The sequence below is a fragment of the Dendropsophus ebraccatus genome, chromosome 1 (genome assembly GCF_027789765.1).
Source record: "Dendropsophus ebraccatus isolate aDenEbr1 chromosome 1, aDenEbr1.pat, whole genome shotgun sequence".
NCBI lineage: Eukaryota > Metazoa > Chordata > Amphibia > Anura > Hylidae > Dendropsophus > Dendropsophus ebraccatus.
The window spans coordinates 212,913,334-212,938,166 of NC_091454.1; the positions used below are offsets into that span (position 1 = coordinate 212,913,334).

Sequence of the window (24,833 nt, forward strand, 5' to 3'; positions counted from 1 at the left end):
TACACAGGATTACACAGTATAGTGGAAATAGGTATAACTATTAATTATTGAACGATGACACCTTATTTACACGGACATGAAAAATTCCTTTAAGTCAGCGGCCCATGATATTGGTGCCTGCTTCCTGTAGCCCTCCTGCACCCTGGGGGGATGTGGGGCATGCCTTCCTGAGATCCTGTAGGCAGTGACTGTATATGCAGCAGTAGCAGCATTAACCTGCAGTGCGTCCCTCCCCGCAGGCAGCTCCCAGGTGAGCAGCTCAGGTGTTCAGCCGGCAGCAGCAGTCTCCGCCAGGAATCAGAGCAAGGAACAGTCACCAGAGAGGTGCAAGCAACAAACAGGACTCCAGGAATATCACATCAGGTAGGTGGTCCGGCCTCTGGCGGTGGTCTCCTGTCTCTTTTATAACAGATCCCCTATTATTGCCACTACCCTGGCACCCTCTACCCCTCCAGGGGCGGCATTGCCTACTGTTTCCTTCTTGTGTGCTGATATTGATAGAGAAAGGGTTATATCTATCCTGTATGGGGTGCCCTTATATTATATACACATCTATATACATATGTGATACCAAGGACTATAACAATGCTGGGAGAGAGGTGTCGACTGTTTACATGAGATTCCTATAAGACCAGTTGGCCATGTTTCTCTATACAGAAGGGATATATACATATACTGTATATATATATATATATATATATATATATATATATATATATATATGGATTGTGTCCATGCACAGCAGTGTACTTATATTCTGGGGGTTCAGGCAGCCGATCACAGAGAAAAGATCCTATACATAATGCTAGAGTGAAACGCATGGGGCTGGTTGGAGCGGGGAGTATGGTGAGAAATGAGTGGGGATTTTATGGAGTAAAATGCGTTGGCATGGTTTAAAGTATATATGGTATATACTGAGTGAAACAAATGGGAATTTTTAGGGAATTAAATGAGTGGGAATGGTCGGTGGAATATACAGAATATCTTGAGCGTAATACATGGGGATAGCTAAAGGAGTATATAGTAGATAGTAAGAGAAATGCCTGCAGTATATAGTATATATAGTGAAATAAGTGTGGATGTTTAGAGAGAGAGAAGTGTATAAAAGGTGTGAAATGAGTAGGAATAGCTAGAGCTGTATATAGTACATATTGTATATATTGAAATGATTGGGGATGGTTAGGGTTGTGTTAGATACATAATGAGTGGTTGCAGGAATATATAGTATATACTGAGTGAAAGAAGTAGGGATGACCAGAGGTGTATATACTATGAGTGAAATGCGTGAGCATAGCTAGGGGTGTGTACAATTTATGGGTGAGGGTTAGAGGAATATCTAGTATATACTAAGTGAGTAGAGAAGGCGTACAGTATATATTGAGTGGGGATAGAGAGAGAAGTGTATAATATAAATGGAGTGAAATGCGTGAAGATGGTTTAAGGTGTATAAATGATATAGTGAGTGAAATGAGGGGATTGTAGAGGAGTATATATTACAGTGTTAGTGCTATGCATATATGGACGACTAGAGAAGAATAATATACATTGAGTGAAATGCGAGGGTTGGCTATATATACTATGGGGGAGATTTATCAAACATGGTGTAAAGTGAAACTGGCTCAGTTGCCCCTAGCAACCAATCAGATTCCACCTTTCATTCCTCACAGACTGTTTGGAAAATGAAAGATGGAATCTGATTGGTTGCTAGGGGCAACTGAGCCAGTTTCACTTTACACCATGTTTGATAAATCTCCCCCTTTATATTTAGTGACATTATTGTGGATGTTTAGTGAGACAAGTGTATAAGAAATGGAGTGAAATGTCTGAGATGGTTAGAGATGTATATAATTCTGAGTTAGGTTAGGTTCACACTGCGTTTTTGCAATCCGTTTTTTGCAAAAAACGGATGAAAAAAAGGGATGGATTTGCATGCATCCATTTTACTCCATTTTTCCATTGACTTCCATTGTAAAAAAAACGGATCAAAACGGATCAGTTTTAAAAAAAAAAACGGATCCTCATCTTGATCCGTTTTTTTTTTACAATGGAAGTCAATGGAAAAACGGATCAAAACGGATGCACACAAATGCATCCGTTTTTTTCATCAGTCTTTTGCAAAAAAACGGATGAAAAAAAAACGCAGTGTGAACCTAGCCTCAGCCATCCGTCCGCAGTGAGATCGGCGCTCCATTGCTGTGCATTTATAAGGCCTGATGAATTGAGCGGCCTGACCTGTATCATTTATGCGGCCTTTTTAATGTATTACTTATGGCTACACATCTCCTATTTATACAGAGAGATGTGCGGCTGATACTGAAGCAGTACGCAAGATGCGATCAGCCGAGGATCAGGCGTTTTCCCGCTCCTTGACTGACTTTTACGGCCGATTATTATCAACTAAAGCCCCATTACACAGTGCGATCTCCGTGACCACGCGATTGCCGACCTGTCAGGCCAGCGCTTGTTTGCTCCTTGTTCTCTGCTCGCTGCCGGTGCTTTTACACGCGCCAACAGCAAGCAAGTAAGTGGGGGGCCTGGGTTGATCTTAAGTTTGTCCGGCAAGCCTATAGGAGATAGCGGCCGTCTGCTGCCCCCGCTCCTATTACACGGAGCAACGGCAGCAGATCGTCACTGTTGTTGTCTTTAGTCTTTCAACGGTTGATAGACGTTAAAAGACAACGATCAGCTGACATTGTGCATGCCCGCTGATCGTTGCTTTTTATTACAGAAAACTATTTTTGGCCGTAATGGACCATAATCGTCCAAATACTGCCGATAATCGCTTTGTGTAATAGGGCCTTAAGGCCTTATGCACACGTTCAGTATTTTTTTCTGGTCCTGAAACAACCCGTGAGAAATTGCGGATTGGACATCCGTATTCCATCCGTATTCCATCCGTATTCCATCCGTTGCTGGACCAGACTTCAACTGAGCAGTGAATGAATGGCAGACCCCCTCTGTGGCATCAGACCCCCTCTGCGGCTGCATCAGACCCCCTCTGCGGCTGCATCAGACCCCCTCCTGCGGCTGCATCAGACCCCCTCCTGCGGCGGCATCGGACCGACCCCCTCTGCGGCATCAGACCCCCTCCTGCGGCATCATCAGACCTCCTCTGCGGCGGCATCAGACCCCCTCCTGCATGATCAGACCCCCTCTGCGGCATCAGACCCCCTCTGCGGCATCAGACCCCCTCCGGCGGCATCAGACCCCCTCCGGCGGCATCAGACCCCCTCCTGCGGAATCATCAGACCCCTCCTGCGGTAAGGATGCGATCTCCTATGCGATCCTCCTGTGCCGTTCTGCCTTCAGTGCTCTTAATTGATTCATTGATACTTTCCTAACCACATAGTAAACACCAATTTATTGAGCTAATTGGTAATGATGATTGGCAGCTGGGCTACAAAGGTACAAGTACCAATTACCTCAATAAATTGGGGTGTTTACAATCAACACCCCAATTTATTGAGGTAATTGGTACTTGTACCTTTGTAGCCCAGCTGCCAATCATCATTACCAATTAGCTCAATAAATTGGTGTTTACTATGTGGTTAGGAAAGTATCAATGAATCAATTAAGAGCACTGAAGGCAGAACGGCACAGGAGGATCGCATAGGAGATCGCATCCTTACCGCAGGAGGGGTCTGATGATGCCGCAGGAGGGGGTCTGATGCCGCCGGAGGGGGTCTGATGCCGCAGAGGGGGTCTGATGATGCAGGAGGGGGTCTGATGCCGCCGCAGAGGAGGTCTGATGATGCCGCAGAGGGGGTCTGATGCCGCCGCAGGAGGGGGTCTGATGCAGCCGCAGGAGGGGGTCTGATGCAGCCGCAGGAGGGGGTCTGATGCAGCCGCAGGAGGGGGTCTGATGCAGCCGCAGGTTCAGACTGAGGAATTCTCGCGGAAAATGTCCGCGGAATTCCGTCAGCTGTCCGCCCGGAGATCCGGAGAACTATAGATCCCAGCACTTCTATATACTGCTGTGCACAATAGGAGCATGAGTTATCCATATTTTTCTACGGAAATACGGATGCCAAACATGTTGCAATCCGCAAACAATCCGTAGACAATTGATGTCAATGAGAGCATCCGTGAAAAAATCTGGGTCCGCACCCGGTCCGCACTAGGACATGTCCTTTTTTTTTTACGGATTGATTTTCATCCATTTCTGCTACTGATCGTGTGAATAGCCCAATAGACTTCAATGTGCACTAACTCGGATACGGAAATACGGATCCGTAAATTACGGAACGTGTGAATAAGGCCTAAGGGGACAAGAGGGGAGTGAAATAAAGATTCAGGATTGGAGTGAAACGCATTGGTATGAGGTGTTTGCTGTCCCCATCATCTCTCTGCTTGTGGGATGGAGGGAGAACAGAAACCACGGGAGGAGATATAAGGAAGACACAAAGATTCAGTGATATCCCCAGAAGTATTTACACAAAAACTGGAAGATCAAGAACCATGTGTTAATATCAAACATCCGCCTAGTATTGAAATCCCCTGCCGGGATCCCGGACCCAGAGCTCAGTTACTACTACAAGTCACATTTCGGGCGCGGTCACTCATGGCTCTTCCATTTTGCATATTTGAGGGGTAATTTGCCTTTTACACAAGTATCAGGAACAAATATTTTCATATTCCTCATCTTTCACACAAAGTAGAACAATTTTTCTGGTGTCTGATCCTGTGATATCATCCACTGTGCGGGGAGCTGGATTATGTGGTCACATATTTACCTGCTTCCTCTGTGGATTACATATTCAGAGACTGTGCCGCCAATGATTTAGAGGTGTCTGTCAAACATAAACTGGATGTTACACGGCTATGGTGCATTGGCATGGCAGAACCCCTTTGGTATTCCATTAACAGATACAACGTGGTACCTCCCCTTACCCACAGTACAAAGTTTCCTTTTACGTATGAGGAGGTTTTGTCCCCTTGCAAGCTTTAAACAGTCTCTAGGGGTAGATAAGACTAGGGGTGGCTGATAAAGAGTTAAGGGAAACACCAGCAAGAAATGTTTTCTTTCAAATCAACGGGTGTCTAGATTTATAAATTGCTCCTATATAAAAAGAAAATCTTCAGTCTTATGTACTTATCACCTGCTGTATGTCCTGCAGAAAGTGGTGTATTCTTTCTGAAACAGTGCTCTCTGCTGCCACCTCAATGTCAGGAACTGTCCAGAGCAGGAGTGGTTTTCTATGGGTATGGCTACTGCTCTGGACCTTTCCTCACATGGACCCCTTTAATTTTGGAAAATCTCAGTTCAAGAAAAAAAAGGATTTTATGTTACAATTCCCTATTGCAGGGCGTAAGGGAGTAGAACTTATTACATAGAAGTCACGTTGCATTGGCTTCGGATGGAGGCCCACTTTATCCCAGTGACTGCAGAAGGGCCTTTCTTACTTTGTTATCCCTTCTGGCTTTAGATTATTCTCTCCCTCTTATTGGATACCAAAATTAAGCTGTCACTTCAATGTGGACTGGAAGTAGCTGCATATTAGTTCTGAATGGAGATATCTAAGCTTAAACTTTATTTTGCTTAGGCTTCTGTACCTTCTTTCCTTTCCACTTGCTTAAGCGCTCAACCAGGTTGGTCCTGTCCTCTGGGTAGGGAGGACTGGACTAGGAGGTGGTGGGGGGATATACTGTGCAGATAGGGTGCTAGAAGACCTTCCTCTCATACACATACAATAAATCCACCAGATTTTTGTTGCACTTCACAATGAAAGCACATGTCAATGCACATTATATATTCTAACACATTGTACCCATGAGAATTAGAACGTGCTGTCACAACTCTACTGCCAAAAAACATCCATTTTACTCAGCAGAATGGGTATTGGGACACTACAGACTCCCCCTCTTAGGGCCCTATTACACCAACAGATTATCTGAAAGATTTTTTGGAGCTAAAGCCAGGAATGGACTATAAACAGGGAACAGGTCATAAAGGAAAGACTGAGATTCCTCGTCTTTTCAAATCCACTCCTGGCTTTGGCTTAGGGTGGTATTACACAGGCCGATGGGGGCCCGATAATACCTGTAAACGAGTGCCGATCTGCTGGATCGTCGCTTGTTTACTGGGCCTATTACACGGCCCGATAATCGTTTAACAAGGGCTGCAAGGACATTGTTACCGATGTCCTTGCAGCCCTTGTTTAAACTACATACATTACCTATCCATGTTCCAGGGCTGCTCCTGCAGTCCGCTTCTCCCTGGGTCCCGCGCGCTCTAGCTTCAGAGTGGCCTGTCAGCTGACAGGCCGCTCAGCCAATCACAGGCCGGGACCGTCCTTGGCCTCCGGTTGGAGAGTAAGAGAGACATAGAAAAATGGTATACACAATTGCAAGGCACGTAGATATACATACACAAAGAGGAAGGATTATTGTTAGCACCTGTATAATTTGTGCAAACAGCGAAATGTTCACAGCACTTGAAAAATTTAGAAACATGTCCATAGTATTTTCTGAACTGCATGTAGAATACTTATAGTATAATATAGTCCTTGCTGTAGAAATAGTCCATAGTGCAAAACAAATTCATAAATATGCCTTAGTATGCTTAGAAAGTATATCATTTAACTAGGGAGATAGTCATAGTACTGGGGGCAGAATGCCTTGTGTACTGGCTCAGACCACAGCAAAGATTCAGTCTATAACCCAGTGAGTAGAATAAAGTCTCTAGCGAGTCGTCTCTACCACCAATTTGGTGATAGCCAGAGATGGTAATACGTGTGGAGCCCAAAGAAGGTTGTCAGGGCCAAACAATCTCTCACTCAGTATTTCCTCTGAGGCAAAGTTTCAGATGATTTCTGTGGACCATTTAAGATTGTCTTTCTTCCTTCTTGATTTCGTATACTGACTTGCGGCAAAGGATTGGCCGAGTCTGCTACTTATATCCCTAGGGACAGATCTTCACACGTAAACAACACATACAGTAGACATCAATATATGATAGGTTATGGCTCACAGTATCCATATAGATTAGGGCTGCGTTCACACTACGTATATTTCAGTCAGTATATGTATATTTCAGTCAGTATTGCAACCAAAACCAGGAGTGGATTAAAACACAGAAAGGATCTGTTCACATAATGTTGAAATTGAGTGGATGGCCGCCATTTAATGGCAAATATTTGCTGTTATTTTAGAACAACGGCTGTTATATTTAAATAATGGCCGTTATTTACTGTTATATGGCGGCCATCCACTCAATTTCACCATTGTGTGAACAGATCCTTTCTGTGTTTTTAATCCACTCCTGGTTTGGGTTGCAATACTGACTGAAATATACGTAGTGTGAACGCAGCCTAGAACTGTAAAAAAAATTCCTGCCACACCACAACCATATTGCTTATCAGCAGGAGAAGGGGTACCAGGGCACTGCACACTGACCCACTCAGAGCCACAATGCCCCCAGTAATGGCCACAATGACCCCAGTAATAGCCACAATACCCCCAGTAATAGCCACAATGACCCCAGTAATAGCCACAATGCCCCCAGTAATAGCCACAATGACCCCAGTAATAGCCACAATACCCCCAGTAATAGCCACAATGACCCCAGTAATAGCCACAATACCCCCAGTAATAGCCACAGTGACCCCAGTACCAGGGCTCCATATAATACATACAGAGATGAACAGGGAACAAACACAAAGCCCCAGTAAGAGCCACAAAGCCCCCAGTGCTAACAACTACATTGCCCCTATTGTTTGCCAAGGAGCCCCCAGAAATTACACAGTATCACTTAGGACCAATCCCAGTGTCCCAGTAACAACCACACCACCCCAGTAACACCCCCAAGGACCCATCATTTATATCCATCTCCTTCTATAGAAGGCGATGTACACAGACAGGGAGCTTTATCAAAATGTCTGCAGTGGATCAGTTGCCCATAGCAACCAATCAAACTCCAGCTTTCAGTTTTAAAAAGGCATCTGAGAAATGAAAGCTGCGATCTGATTGGTTGCTACGGACAACTGCCTCATTGAACAAGGTTTTATAACTCTCCCCCCACAGGGATATATAGGTGGGTATATAACACAGAGTATATACCATATCAGCACTGGTGACCTCCGGCCCGCAGGAGCTTCTCATTCTTGGCTGCATTTTGGCCACGGGTTTTTATAATCCCAGTTACCCTGGAAGCAACAATAACTACTCCCTATAATGATGACGTATGTAGCAGAGCTAGCCGAGCGTTACCGTTGTCTAGGTTAAAGTAAATATATCCACTATGTGAGCGCAGTAATGTATGAGGACAGCCAAGGAGGACTTATAAGATTAGGCGAAAAAAGGCGCCACCCTGTCTGCAGGCCGTATCTGGTGTTGCTGCTCACTTCTGTTCAAGTGAATGGATCTTTTAATGGGGGGGGGGGGCTAATTTTTATTCATTCTATGGGAAATCAGTGGCCTCATTCACAGGTCCAGTGTTTTTCACGGAGCGGGATTTTGTCTGCTCCATGAAAAACACTAAACGTCTGTTGATTGCATCCATTTAAATGCGCTGGGTTGGGAGCGGGGGAGATTGGAGCCAGGATCCAGGGACAGGAGCAGGGGAGATGGGAGCGGGTGACAGGAGCGGGGAGATGGGAGCAGGTGACAGGAATGGGGAGATGGGAGCGGGTGACAGAAGTGGGGGAGATGGGAGAGGGTGACAGGAGCGGGGAGATGGGAGCGGGTGACAGTAACGGGGGAGATGGGAGCGGGTGACAGGAGCAGGGGAGATGAGAGTGGGTGACAGGAGCGGGGAGATGGGAGCGGGTGACAGGAGCGGGGAAGATGGGAGCGGGTGACAGGAGCGGGGAGATGGGAGCGGGTGACAGGAGCGGGGAGATGGGAGCAGGTGACAGGAGCGGGGAGATGGGAGCGGGTGACAGGAGCGGGGAGATGGGAGCAGGTGACAGGAGCGGGGAGATGGGAGCGGGTGACAGGAGCATGGAGATGGTAGCGGGTGACAGGAGCGGGGGAGATGGGAGCGGGTGACAGGAGCGGGGGAGATGGGAGTGGGTGACAGGAGCAGGGGAGATGGGAGCGGGTGACAGGAGCAGGGGAGATGGGAGCGGGTGACAGGAGTGGGGAGATGGGAGAGGGTAACAGGAGCAGGGAGATGGGAGCGGGTGACATAAGTGGGGAGATGGGAGTGGGTGACAGGAGTGGGGAGATGGGAGAGGGTGACAGGAGCAAGGGAGATGGGAGCGGGTGACAGGAGCGGGGGAGATGGGAGCGGGTGACAGGAGCGGGGGAGATGGGAGTGGGTGACAGGAGCAGGGGAGATGGGAGTGGGTGACAGGAGCAGGGGAGATGGGAGCGGGTGACAGGAGTGGGGAGATGGGAGAGGGTAACAGGAGCAGGGAGATGGGAGCGGGTGACATAAGTGGGGAGATGGGAGTGGGTGACAGGAGTGGGGAGATGGGAGAGGGTGACATAAGTGGGGAGATGGGAGTGGGTGACAGGAGCGGGGAGATGGGAGAGAGTGACAGGAGCGGGCAGATGGGAGCGGATGACAGGAGCGGGGAGATGGGAGAGGGTGAAAGAAGTGGGGAGATGGGAGAGGGTGACAGGAGTGGGGAGATGGGAGCGGGTGACAGGAGCGGGGAGATGGGAGCGGGTGACAGTAATGGGGGAGATGGGAGCGGGTGACAGGAGCAGGGGAGATTGGAGCGGGTGACAGTAGCGGGGGAGATGGGAGTGGGTGACAGGAGTGGGGAGTTGGGAGCGGGTTACAGGAGCGGGGAGATGGGAGCGGGTAACAGGAGTGGGGAGATGGGAGAGGGTGACAGGAGCGGGGAAAATGGGAGCGGGTGACAGGAGCGGGGAGATGGGAGCTGGTGACAGGAGCGGAGGAGATGAGCGGTGACAGGAGCGGGGGAGGCATCCATGCCGCCATCCGCACTATGACCTGTCCTATTTTTACATGCCAAGGATCACAGCACGAGTGGTGTGAATGCGCACACAGGATTAAATGGGCCCTAAAATTGTCTGTGGTCGTAGTGTGTTTTACGGGACGTGTGAATAAGGCCTAACAGGAATCCAGGAAGCTGGGGAAAAGGAGCTTTTTGAAGTCTTCCTCCATTAGAGTATATATCGGAAGTAAATAATGTTTGTTTTTTTACTTTTAGGTCTCAAAATGAGCTGCTTCTCTTTCCTCAAAACCATGATGTTCATATTCAACGGCATCATTTTTGTAAGTATCCTGAAAATGGTGTGCGACATTGAAAAATCCTGGAAACCATCAGCAAGCAGGCTGTCTGTGTATAGCACTGAGGATTTATTTCATAGTGATTATGGTTTGTATATACAGTATACAGAGGAGATCAGCTATTAGGAAGTATAGAGGTCATAGAGGGGTATGTTGGCACTTAGTAGATGCCCAGGGGGCAGCATTTAGAGGAGGGGTGGGAAGATAGGGGTCCAAACTCACCTGTATTTCACATGTATGGCAACATCCACACAATCTACCAAAAAAAAACAACAACATAATGCTCATGGACTCCATGTAATAAAATTTTTTTTCCCTGTTCACATTTAAAACAACAAATATCCTCCAGACAACTGTTCCTTTATGGAATTAGAACCAAATTACTGAGAACTACTCTATGGCTCCATGTATTGTGTTCTCTCCCCACAGCTGGGGGGCATCGCGGTGCTGGGGATCGGAATCTGGGTGAAGGTGGATGGCGGATCATTCCTGAAGATCCTAGGCTCGGCCGCCCCACAGCTAATGCAAGTGGTGAATGTGGGGTATCTGTGCATAGCAGTGGGGGGCTTCCTAATACTTATGGGGTTCCTGGGCTGTTGTGGAGCTGTGAAAGAAAGCAGGTGTATGTTAATGCTGGTAAGTACAATGTTATCTCTGTATATCTCCTCCAGGGGTGTAGCTAGGATTCATGGAGCAAAAATAAACAGTACAGGGCCCCATGAATCCTCCCATATCTACCCCTATAACTCCATATAACCTCCCCTATATCTCATCCTATTACTCCATATAACCCCCTATATCTCATCCTATTACTCAATATATCCTCCCCTATATCTCCTCCTATTACTCCATATAACCTCCCTATATCTCCTCCTATTACCCCATATATCCCCCTATATCTCCTCCTATTACTCCATATACCCTCCCCATATCTCCTCCTATTACTTCATATATCCCATATATCTCCTCCTATTACTCCATATATCCTCCCTATATCTCCTCCTATTACTCCATATATCCTCCCTATATCTCCTCCTATTACTCCATATATCCTCCCTATATCTCCTCCTATTACTCCATATATCCTCCCTATATCTCCTCCTATTACTCCATATATCCTCCCTATATCTCCTCCTATTACTCCATATACCCTCCCTATATCTCCTCCTATTACTCCATATAACCCCCCCCCCTATATCTCCTCCTATTACTCCATATATCCTCCCTATATCTCCTCCTATTACTTCATATATCCTCCCTATATATCCTCCTATTACTGCATATATCCTCCCCTATATCTCCTCCTATTACTCCATATATCCTCCCCTATATCTCCTCCTATTACTCCATATAACCTCCCCTATATCTCCTCCTATTACTCCATATAACCTCCCCTATATCTCCTCCTATTACTTCATATATCCTCCCTATATCTCCTCCTATTACTCCATATATCCCCTATATCTCCTCCTATTACTCCATATATCCCCTATATCTCCTCCTATTACTCCATATATCCCCTATATCTGCTCCTATTACTCCATATATCCTCCCCTATATCTCCTCCTTTTACTCCATATATCCACCCTATATCTCCTCCTATTACTCCATATATCCTCTCTATATCTCCTCCTATTACTCCATATATCTTCCCTATATCTCCTCCTATTACTCCATATATCCTCCCCTATATCTCCTCCTATTACTCCATATAACCTCCCCTATATCTCCTCCTATTACTCCATATAACCTCCCCTATATCTCCTCCTATTACTTCATATATCCTCCCTATATCTCCTCCTATTACTCCATATATCCCCTATATCTCCTCCTATTACTCCATATATCCCCTATATCTCCTCCTATTACTCCATATATCCCCTATATCTCCTCCTATTACTCCATATATCCTCCCTATATCTCCTCCTATTACTCCATATATCCTCCCTATATCTCCTCCTATTAATCCATATATCCTCCCTATATCTCCTCCTATTACTCCATATATCCTCCCCTATATCTCCTCCTATTACTCCATATATCCTCCCTATATCTCCTCCTATTACTCCATATATCCTCTCTATATCTCCTCCTATTACTCCATATATCTGCCCTATATCTCCTCCTATTACTCCATATATCTTCCCTATATCTCCTCCTATTACTCCATATAACCTCCCTATATCCCCTCCTATGAAAGATCAAAATGAGCGATGTATCGTTCGTCGTTTGATCGTTCGCTGCGTTTACACGTACGACTATCGGTCGAATTTGATCGTTAACGCGCAAATTCGTACGATAATCGTTACGTGTAAACGCACCATAACCTCCCTAAATCTCCTCCTATTACTCCATATATCCTTCCCTATATCTCTTCCTATTACTCCATATATCCTCCCTATATCTCCTCCTATTACTTCATATACCCCCCATATCTCCTCCTATTACTTCATATATCCCCTATATCTCCTCCTATTACTCCATATATCCCCCCTATATCTCCTCCTATTACTCCATATATCCTCCCTATATCTCCTCCTATTACTCCATATATCCTCCCTATATCTCCTCCTATTACTCCATATACCTCCCCTATATCTCCTCCTATTACTCCATATAACCCCCCTATATCTCCTCCTATTACTCCATATATCCTCCCTATATCTCCTCCTATTACTCCATATAACCCCCCCTATACCTCCTCCTATTACTCCATATAACCTCCCTATATCTCCTCCTATTACTCCATATATCCCCCCTATATCTCCTCCTATTACTCCATATGACTTCCCTATATCACCTCCTATTACTCCATATATCCTCCCTATATCTCCTCCTATTACTCCATACATCCTCCCCTATATATCCTCCTATTACTCAATATAACCTCCCTTTATCTCCTCCTATTACTCCATATAACCTCCCCTATATCTCCTCCTATTACTCCATATATCCCCTATATCTCCTATTAATCCATATATCCTCCCTATATCTCCTCCTATTACTCCATATAACCTCCCTATATCTCCTCCTATTACTCCATATATCCTCCCTATATCTCCTCCTATTACTCCATATAACCTCCCTATATCTCCTCCTATTACTCCATATATGCTCCCTATATCTCCTCCTATTACTCCATATAACCTTCTATATCTCCTCCTAATAATCCATATATCCTCCTTTATATCTCCTCCTATTACTCCATATAACCTCCCTATATCTCCTCCTATTGCTCCATATATCCTCCCTATATCTCCTACTACTCCATAATATCCTCCCTATATCTCCTCCTATTACTCCATATAACCCCCCTATATCTCCTCCTATTACTCCATATAACCCCCCTATATCTCCTCCTATTACTCCATATATCCTCCCTATATCTCCTCCTATTACTCCATATATCCTTCCTATATCTCATTCTATTACTCCATATAACCTCCCTATATCTCCTCCTATTACTCCATATATCCCCTATATCTCCTCCTATTACTCCATATATCCCCTATATCTCCTCCTATTACTCCATATATCCCCTATATCTCCTCCTAATAATCCATATATCCTCCTTTATATCTCCTCCTATTACTCCATATACCCTCCCTATATCTCCTCCTATTACTCCATATATCTCCTATATCTCCTCCTATTACTCCATATAACCTCCCTATATCTCCTCCTATTACTCCATATATCCTCCCTATATCTCCTCCTATTACTCCATATATCCCCTATATCTCCTCCTATTACTCCATATATCCCCTATATCTCCTCCTATTACTCCATATATCCTTCCTATATCTCATTCTATTACTCCATATAACCTCCCTATATCTCCTCCTAATACTCCATATATCCTCCCTATATCTCCTCCTATTACTCCATATAACCTCCCTATATCTCCTCCTATTACTCCATATATCCTCCCCTATATCTCCTCCTATTACTCCATATACCCTCCCTATATCTTCTCCTATTACTCCATATATCCTCCCTATATCTCCTCTTATTACTCCATATATCCCCCCTATATCTCCTCCTATTACTCCATATAACCTCCCCATATCTCCTACTATTACTCCATTTATCCTCCCTATATCTCCTCCTATTACTCCATATATCCCCCTATATCTCCTTCTATTACTCCATATAACCTCCCCTATATCTCCTCCTATTACTCCATATATCATCCCTATATCTCCTCCTATTACTCCATATACCTCCCTATATCTCCTCCTATTACTCCATATATCCTCCCCTATATCTCCTCCTATTACTCCATATAACCTCCCCTATATCTCCTCCTATTACTCCATATATCCTTCCTATATCTCCTCCTATTACTCCATATATCCTCCCCTATATCTCCTCCTATTACTCCATATATCCTCCCTATATCTCCTCCTATTATTCCATATACCTCCTATATCTCCTCCTATTACTCCATATAACCTCCCTATATCTCCTCCTATTAATCCATGTAACCTAATGAGTATTATTTTTATTTTTTTGCAGTTTTTCATCATCATCCTCATTATTTTCATTGCGGAAATTGCAGGCGCTGTAGTTGTTCTGGCGTTCTCTTCTTTGGTGCGTATCACTGCCGTATGCCGGAGTAGCTATCTGGTGTTGTGGCAGCTAGGTGGGTTTAGGTTTATTTTCGCACTTGTGATGGTGGCCAGGAGTGGTGCTGGAATTCACCCCACGACAAACGGGCACTGCGCCCGGGTAGCACCAAGGGAGCGCCAATGTAGCAGAACACTCGTTTACTACAATGATCAGGCCGCAGTCGTCCCGTGTCATAGGACCCCTAGAGCAAGGTGTCCAGAGGAAGGAGTAGGGATGCGTCTTGGGGGCCTTGTCTAGGTAGTAGTGTACTCTTCCGGGATGGTGCTTAGTAGAAGAAGAAGTTGAAGAAGATAGAATACTCGTACTCACGTTTAGATATGTTATCTGACCGCCTTCTGCCCTAACAAGTTCAACGAGTGCCAGGTTGGGTAGTACGAGCCCCAGAACTTTACAACTGGGCGTAGAAGACTTCCCAGAAGAGCCGTGCGAACAGTAGGATACGTCAGCTTTTCACGCTATTTGTCCTACTGGGGTCCGTACCTAACTGTAGTGGTTACTGCCCTTGTGTTTTTGAAGGATCCTAGGCGTGAACAAGGTTTTCCTCAGAGGACGGCTTTCTCTCCCAAGGGGTTCTAGCACTGCATGCTAGCAAGTTACTTTCATAGAAGAAACTGTAGTTTCTGTGGTCCCTGACAAAGGTCCTGGCCTAAGCCAGGCCCTGCTTAACTACAGCAGAAACTCTCACTCTGTGTGTCTCTCTCCACCTCTACTGACAAAGGACTAGAATGGCCCCCCACCAGGAACTAACCTCCATTTTATAAAAGTAAAACAAAGCTGTTTGTTGATTGGTAGGCTGTGGAAAGAGGAGAGTGAGGAAGTATGATAGGTGGAAAAAGTGAGGGAAAGAGGCTGCAGCTGTGACAGGGTAAAACAGAACATGTGACACAAAAAGTCAACCCATTCCATCTTCATCTGTGCTTATAGGAGAAGTGTGGCAAAATTTTTTATTTAAGTATTTATTCAAATCACCAATATACACTTATTACAGGAAATGCTTATAAAGTGCTTTTTTCCCTGAACTTGCTACTGCACCAAGGCTTCACTTCCTGGATAACATGGTGATGTCACGACCCAATTCCCAGAGCTGTGTGGGCTGTGGCTGCTGGAGAGAATGATGGCAGAGGGATGCTCAGTGTCCCTCCAGTTCCCTGTGTCCCTCAGTGTCCCCCTGCCATCATCCTCTCCAGCAGCCACAGCCCGCACAGCTCTGGGAGTAGGGTCGTAACATCACCATTTTATCCAGGAAGTGACATCACCATGTTATCCATGAAGTGACATCACCATTTTATCCAGGAAGTGACATCACCATTTTATCCAGGAAGTGACATCACCTTGTTATCCAGGAAGTGAAGCCTTGATGCAGTAGTAAGTTCAGGGGGGGAAAAAAGCACTTAACTTTTGGGGAGCAATACAATACTTTAATAAAAATTTTCGCCGGACTTCTCCTTTAATACATAACATATAATAATACAGAGAGTGACACCTAGTGGGGAAAATAAATATTGTCATCTCCTTCATCCCTTTGTGTGATACCTCAGGTGTAATAGAACTTAGTGGAATACCTGTACTGGGAGACTACAACACTTCTATGCTGCAGAGCGTGCACTCGTAAATAGACAATTCATAAAATGAACAGAATGATAGGGCTTATACATGTTTCTACTGCAGCCAATCAGTGGCCTCACAGTTTATGGATGCCAATGCTGAGTGGTGATTCCAGTTTTATAGCACATGACCAGCACTGAGGCCATATATATATATATATATATATATATATATATATATTACTGTCCAATCTCACTTAGAGATGGGTTAGTCCAAGTGTTTTAGGATCAGTGAGTCAGTCATGTGATCAATCTCCAATTCATTGTATAGGCCACCTTCTATAAGTGGGTTAGTATTGGAATTCTTATGCAGTTTAGATGCATTTTCTTATTTAAACTGTGTTGAGTTGGGTGAAGAGGGGTCTATAAGTTGCCACAAGGTGAGGGATCTAATAGGTAATGATGTCATCCTGTAGATCACAAGTAGTCAGCTGTTCCAGAGCTGTTCCTTTGACACATTAAACACTGTGATTTTCTGTGAGTCAGGCTTGTGATCACATGACCCATTTAAAGTAATCTATTCAATGGATTCAGCTGTGCTGGGATGAAACAGATGGCGCTGTAGGTTTAGCGATGGTATGTGTGACTCTGTCAGCAAAGAAGAACTTTGAGTGCTTCTTTAAGGGGCTGTCAGGGTAACAAATGGCAGTGTTACATTATAGTATAGTCAAGGATATCATAAATAAAAATGCTTTATATATATATTGAGTTTGTAGGGTAACCTCTATTATTCCTTTCTTAGTCTAACATCTTCATTGAGTACCTTGGTAATGTGGCAGTGAAATATCTCAAGAATGAATATGGAGGAGCCAATGAAATGACGACTGTGTGGAACACAACCATGAAGGAGGTAAAAGAGTGATAACCCCCAATGTAATAATTAATAACCACATATAGCCAAAAATAATCCATATGTCTACAACACTGGAAAGACTATGTCTAACCAACTATTGTTGTACATAGGAACAGGTATTATAGTAGTTACATTCTTGTATATAGGAGCCGTATTATAGTAGTTATATTCTTGTATATAGGAGCAGTATTATAATAGTTATATTCTTGTATATAGGAGCAGTATTATAGTAGTTATATTCTTGTATATAGGAGGCAGTATTATAGTAGTTATATTCTTGTATATAGGGGACAGTATTATAGTAGTTATATTCTTGTATATAGGGGCAGTATTATAGTAGTTATATTCTTGTACATAGGAGCAGTATTATAGTAGTTATATTCCTGTATATAGGAGCAGTATTATAGTAGTTATATTCTTGTATATAGAGAGTAGTATTATAGTAGTTATATTCCTGTATATAGGAGCAGTATTATAGTAGTTATATTCTTGTATATAGGAGCAGTATTATAGTAGTTATATTCTTGTATATAGGAGCAGTATTATAGTAGTTATATTCCTGTATATAGGAGCAGTATTATAGTTGTTATATTCTTGTATATAGGGAGCAGTATTATAGTAGTTATATTCTTGTATATAGGAGCAGTATTATAGTAGTTATATTCTTGTATATAGGAGCAGTATTATAGTAGTTATACACGAACTGGAGAGAGTGGAACGGCTGCACATCCCATCTATGGCTGATACTAATGCCGCTAGGCCTATATTAAAAATCAACACCAGAGTGTCTGTATATGAATTGATCAAGCCTTATTGCCCCGTGTACCACCGCGCAGGTCCTCTGGTCCACACGGGTCCCCACTGTGTCGGTCATATATATATATATATATATATATATATATATATATATATATATATATATATAGTAGTTATATTCTTGTATATAGGAGCAGTATTATAGTAGTTTTATTCCTCTACACAGGAGACACTATTATGGTGGTTACATCCTTATACAGTTTTTCTAGAAGATCTCAGATAAGGAAAACTGAACATTGTGCAGTAACTCTGATTGCATTGTTCTGTCTCATACATTTTTTTTTCGTAGCTCAAGTGCTGCGGATTTAATGGTTATGAAGATTTCAACAACTCCACCTACTACAGAGATCACAGTGAATACCCTCCGGTGTGCTGCTCCTATGTCAGTCCCTGCCGCCGTAACAATACCAGCTCTGACGTAAAGGTACCAGTTCCAGTTCTTTTCCCTTTTCTTTATAGAAGAAGTAGCACCCTGAAGCTTCTTCTTAACAGAATTGCTACATTTTTATATTATGAAGAAAATATGCCCCCTTCCCTGTACCAGCCACGCAGCATGGTAGAAGCCAGAGGGTCCCCGATTCCTGCACCCTATCAGCAATACGCTGTCTTATCCATGGAGATTTTTCTGCAGCTCCAAGTGCCAAGGTTTAGGGTCTCACAGGGTGGATCAGTAGACTAGACTAGAAACCAGTGAATATACATGTACACTCTATATCTCATAGAGTTACCAGAAGATCCAATGGTATGTAGTCTATGTCTGGTGATCCACTGGTTTAGACTCTTCCTAATGATCCATGAGTCTGTGCCTAGTGAGTCACCATCTTGGAGTCTAAGCTTGGCAATCCAGTTGGTTACAATATATAATTGATGACTAAAGCCTCTATCACATGGGACAACATAGAGGACTGGTTTGCTCCTCATTGCCTGCTCACTGTCACCGTTACTACACGCAGCAGCAGCAAGCCGGTAAGTGTGGGGGCTGCCAGAATGATCGCTAGATCGTCCGGGCAGCCCATAGACGATAGCAGCTGTCTGCTGGCACCGCTCCTGTTCCGAAGAGCAACGGCAGCAGATCGCTACTATCACAATCGTTTGTCTGTCAACATTTTGAAAGACAAACGACTACAACAATCAGCCGACATCGTTATTGTTGGCTGATCATTGCCTTCTATTACACAGTAACGGTTGATATCGGCCGAATACGGACGATAATCGATCTGTGTAATAGGGCCTTAAGCAGTTTAGTATTTGCTTGATGATCCAGTGGTTTAGAATCGACCTGATTATCAATGATGATTTAGAATAATTGATTTTTAACGATTAACAATAAACGTTTGCAAACGAGAGCTACCTGTAACCATTTACAATATTAGGCTATGTTCACACTACGTAAAAGTACGGCCGTTGTTGCCATTGGCAACAACAGCCGTACTTTTCAAGTTTTGGAACACTGCCTCTGCTTCTATGGGATCCCAGCCGGAGTGTATACACATCGTACACGCTCCGGCTGGGATCCCGTGCGCCGCTGCAAAGAACTGACATGTCAGTTTTCTGCGGCCGCAATTCAATGAATTGAGTTGTGTGCTGTGAGGAGTTCTGATGCGGGTGTGCGCTGATGCGCTCTGTGGCCGGGATGATTCGGGCAGAGACCGGCCGTTCCGTGACTTGGCCGGGGTCACGGAACAGCCGATTTCTTACCCCATGTGAACATAGCCTTACAGAGAGCGATAATCGTTATTTACAATTGTTACTATGATTGTTTACAACATCTAAAGCCAGAAAAAGAATGAACAATGTGGAATAACACTAAAAGATTGGAGAACAATTAGCAAACAAATGTGGAATTACAGCAAACGATTAGCAAATGATTAACAATGATTTTAGGTTCAGCTCAAAAGATGCGATCAACGACACGCAATATATTTTTCGATTGTTGGCTGCATTCACATGAAACGATTATCGTTTAAATTTGATATATCAATTTTTGCAGGGTAATTGTCCTGTGTAATAGGGCCCTTAGGGTCTACCTATTAGTTGACGGCTTTAGTGTTTATGTCTATTGATTCATTAATGTGGAGCATGTCTGTCATCCATTGGTTTATTGTCTACGTCAATGACCCAGGGGTTTACTACTCTCTTCATCATCCACTGGTTTACAGTCTATAAATGGAGACCCAGTGGTTTAGAGTCTACCTTATGATCCTCTTGTTTAGAGCTTAAAGGGAATCTGTCACTAGCTTTATGCTGCCTTACATGAGATCGGTGTATTACTTACATCATTCTGTTTAGCCGTTCTTCTAATATGCAGGAGAATAAGATTCTTGCCACACCCCTCCCCCCGCCCTCCAGCTGCTGATTGACAGTTGATTTCCTATACACAGCATGGATAGATAACTGCCAATCAGTAGCTGGTGGGCGGAGTTTTCTGCCCCTCATGAATATCCATTACGCACATAATGGAGAGACTACTTACTGTCTATGTTATTCAGGAGTATAAGTGATACATAATACTGTTCAGTCTCTTCAAGCATGATGATTCATTGTATTATAGTCCACGTCTGGTGACCCACTAGGTTAAGGTCTGTCCACCGATCCAGCCATTAAGAGTAAGTCTAGTGATTCACTAGTATGGAATATGGTTGGTGATCCATTGGTTTACTATCTATACCAAAAAAACCAAGTGGTTTACTATTCATTTGATGATCCCTCTAAACACGGAGACCTAGTGGTTTAGAGTCTACCCAATGATCCACTGGTTTTGATCAGATGATCTACTGATTTAGACTCTACCTAGCGATCCTCTTATTTAGAGTCACTGCCTAGTGGTCCTCCAGTTTAGGACCTATATTTGTGGATCTAGTGTGTTAGAGTCTATACTTGCTGTCACACTGCTTGATAGTCTAGATCTAGTGGTTTAGCGTCCCTGCTTGGAAATCCAATGATTTAGTATTGAAACCTAATTCTCCAATAATTTTGTTGGTTTATTTGGAGATTCAGTGTATTAGGGGTCAACATACTGTTAAACAGGGGTCATACCATTGTGTGTGACCAGTCCAACCAGTATTCATGGCTCCACGGAGTCCAGAATAAGGAATGCCATGGATGTATGATATGAAGGTAAATCAGGGGTAACAATCATGGTGGAAATTATTTACTTGGGGTGGGGTTACACTTTAATGCAAGCACCATGCTGACATTTCTACATTCACAATCCGTATCTCTTTTTATTCCACTCTCTAGGGCTGCTTGAAAGCGTTTGAAGGTTTTCTGTCACAAAACGGAAAAATTGTCGGAGGTGTCGCCCTGGGAATCTGCGGTCTGGAGGTAATGTACCTACATTATGGGCTGATGGATTATTGCGGCTAGTAAAACATTTCACAACAAAGCTCCTGTCTGTTGAGTGCACACCTCCCCGCACCTCCTGCTTGTTCAGGGTCTGCTCTGATGATATGCATTCTTGAAGTGTCTTCAGACTCTAGGTACTCTACGGCCGCTGTCACTTCAGTCTTTTGGTCATTATTTTGCATCAGTATCTGTATCAGCCAAAATCAAGTATAGAACCTATAAGATGAAGAAGGGTCAGGGACATTTCTTCAGCATCTTGGTTCCACCCAGATTTTGCTTTACAAATACTAATGCAAAATTCTAACGAAAACACTACTGTGAGAAAAGGGCCCACGGCTCCGCTCCCACCATATATTATACCCCACTCACACAGAGTATGAATATTACGATTGCTCCTTAAAGGGTGTGTATGCTTTTGCAACCTTTCCTTTTTGTGCCAATGCACCTTGTGTAACTATCATTTCAAAAATCTTCACTTTTGTACATTAACCCTTGGTGACAAGGTGATATTACTGCTCTCACCACTGTTACTGAGCCGCTAAGAGACCCCTCCATGGTGCACAGCTATTTCTCATTCAGGACCACAGCTGGACTGTTTGACATAGTCCACACATGATACACACTTCCCTTACATCTCTGCCTAATCCTTACTGCTTTGCCATGACATAGTGCTGGTGAACTTCACTAAACAGACTAGCACTGTGCTGGGGGATGATTTACACCATGGATGTGTGTGGTAAACTTTCTTCAAGATCAGAGGGAAGCCTTGATATACCTTTCAGGAACAATGTGGATGATCTGGAGCAGGCTAAGAACATGCTAAGCTTGACCTCTCATGCTAAGAACATGCTTGGCTTGACCTCTCATGCTAAGAACATGCTAAGCTTCACCTCTCATGCTAAGAACATGCTAATCTTCACCTCCCATGTTAAAGGGGTTACAAAAGTAGCCCTACAAAAACATGGCCACTTTTCATCCTACTGTTGTCTCCAGTTCAGGTGCGGTTTGCAACTAAGCTCAATTTACTTCAATGGAACGGAGTTTCAAAACCCCACCTAAACTGGAGATAACAGTCGGGGGAAAGTGGCCATGTTTTTGTAGCGCTGGATAACCCCTTTAAGTACATGCTAAGCCCTGCCCTCTAGACCAGTGCTTCTCAAACTTCTTCTACTGGAGCCTCACCCGACAGACCAAGGCAATGCCTGGGCCTCACCAGACTGACCAAGAAGGTGCCCGGGGCTCACCATCTGTGATGAAAGTCCATTTAAAAACTGAAAATAATGCTAGAGCTATCTTTCACCCATCTCTCAAGCTCGATATGCTAATAGAGCAAGTACAAAATAATTTAATAATGTTGCTAAAATGGTGATTTTTGCTAACAGCAAAGGGCCTGTTCAGCTTATAGTCACTTTTGCGAAAACTTTCTCCCCAGCTGGGCCTCACCAACAACTAGGGGGCGCCTCACTGGTGAGGCCCGCCTCACAGTTTGAGAAGCACTGCTCTAGACACAATACCCCTAACAATAGGCAGTGAAAACCTGATTAGAAAGAAAGGAGACACATAGTGACCAAGACTTTAGACCTTTTTTCAGAAGTAAGGATCATTTTTTGGTAAATTAAGTGATTTTCATATACAGTGGGGGAAATAATTATTTGATACACTGCCGATTTAGCAAGTTTTCCCACCTACAAAGAATGGAGAGACATGTAATATTTCTGGTTGGTAACTTCACCTGTGAGAAGCAGAATCTATAGAACATTCCAGATAATCACATTGTATAAGAAGCTCCTCCTACTCTGCCCTCATTACCTGGATTACACCGGTTTCATCTTGTTACCTGTATAAAAAACACCTGTCCACATATGCAAGCATCACATTCCAACCTCTCCACCATGGCCAAGACCAAATAGTTGTCTTAAAACAGAGGGACAAAACTGTAGACATGCACAAGGCTGGGATGGGCTAGAGGACAATAGGCAAGCAGCTTGGTAAGAAGGCAACAACTGTTGGCACACTTATTAGAAAATGGAAGAAACACAAGATTTCAGTCTTTCCTGGTTTGGGGTTCCATGCAAGCTCTCGCACTTGTAGGGAAAGGATGAGTCTGATAAAGGTCAGAAAAAGAGCCCATAACTACACAGGAGGACCTGGTCTATGACCTGAAGAGGGAAGTTGTTTGAAACTACAGTGACCATTTAATTTGTGATAAATTTAATCTAGTTCTCCTTCTGTTTGGGTTACCATCTCCTATGCACCCATGAGTCTCCATGCTTGTAGGCTACAAACATTGTCCCCCTTCAGGATTAGACTACACAAGGGTTTTGTAATCATGGAGTCACCTAGATCTGCATAGGAGCTGTATGAATATTTTGCATTGAATATGCACTTGAACAATGGATACAAAATGGATTGCAAGTATCTGTGTATATCTCCATATACCCTGGTTCATAACTTTTTTCTCTACCTTCCAGCTTGCAGCCATGATTGTCGCCCTGGTGCTGTTTTGCCAGATTGGTGATAAATAAAGATATCCGGCGTGTTCCCTCACCGGTGGTGACTACATGCAAAGCTTATAGCCATATAATACATACAATCCTGTTGTTTCTACTTTTCCATTACACTCCTATGGACTTGACATTAACGGAACGTACCACAGCTCTGCAGTGTCGCTGTTCTGGGTTGGTAGATATTATGATGTTTAGCTATTATATATATATATAGAGAGAGAAACTATTTTCTTACTGCAATGAGATATAGCACAACCTTCGCCATCCTCCTCCTCCTCTTCACCATCCTCCTCATCATCAGTGCTTGTCGACGCTTACTATAGACTTTAAGTAATATATATATAAATACTGTACATAGTGAATGTAATGATAATAATAATATGTACATTCTAATAAAACTGTCTGGAAGTCTTTGCATTGAATAATTTTGTGATTGGGGGGGATGAGTCTACTGTGTCACCCCAAAGTGGTAGGAGCAACGTCACATTACTAAAGGTAAGTCAAGCCCATTGCTAGAGATAGATTGAGAAATTATATAGTCCATACCAAGACCCCCCGCCTACCATGTGGCATCTATATTACTGGTATCTGTGGACCCCATTACTGACCAGTGCCTTCTGAAAGAATGAATGGAATGGCAGTCCTTAATCAGACATTGATGGCCTGTCCTGTGGATGCAGTACCAGACACAGCCTATGGGCAAGTGTGGCGCTGTTTCCCTTATCTCATATAACCCCTTCATAAAAGATTTTAGAGTTCAGGGCCAATGATTTGTATGTTATAAAGAGCATCATCAAAACTGTACAAGGAAGAACTTGGCAGGGAAAGTTCTATAAATGTCACCCAGGATACCAGAAAATACATTGGGTTTG

General features: G+C 43.7%; 1 protein-coding gene across 3 annotated transcripts; it reads left to right on the top strand.

The window, feature by feature from the left end:
- The first annotated feature begins 247 nt into the window (after positions 1 to 247).
- Positions 248 to 24,365, top strand: TSPAN16 (tetraspanin 16). 3 transcript variants are annotated; one of them, XM_069975933.1, is made up of 8 exons: positions 248 to 363; positions 10,125 to 10,189; positions 10,634 to 10,840; positions 14,723 to 14,797; positions 17,183 to 17,290; positions 18,399 to 18,533; positions 21,350 to 21,433; positions 23,926 to 24,365. In XM_069975933.1, exons 2-8 carry the CDS (start codon positions 10,133 to 10,135, stop codon positions 23,977 to 23,979), a joined length of 720 nt encoding a protein of 239 aa, XP_069832034.1. In that variant the 5' UTR covers positions 248 to 363; positions 10,125 to 10,132; the 3' UTR covers positions 23,980 to 24,365. The 3 variants fall into 3 exon arrangements, with proteins under 3 accessions (XP_069832034.1, XP_069831949.1, XP_069832083.1); XM_069975848.1 differs by lacking the exon at positions 248 to 363 and adding an exon at positions 7,953 to 8,032; XM_069975982.1 differs by lacking the exon at positions 248 to 363 and adding an exon at positions 8,159 to 8,180.
- Positions 24,366 to 24,833: the final 468 nt, after the last annotated feature.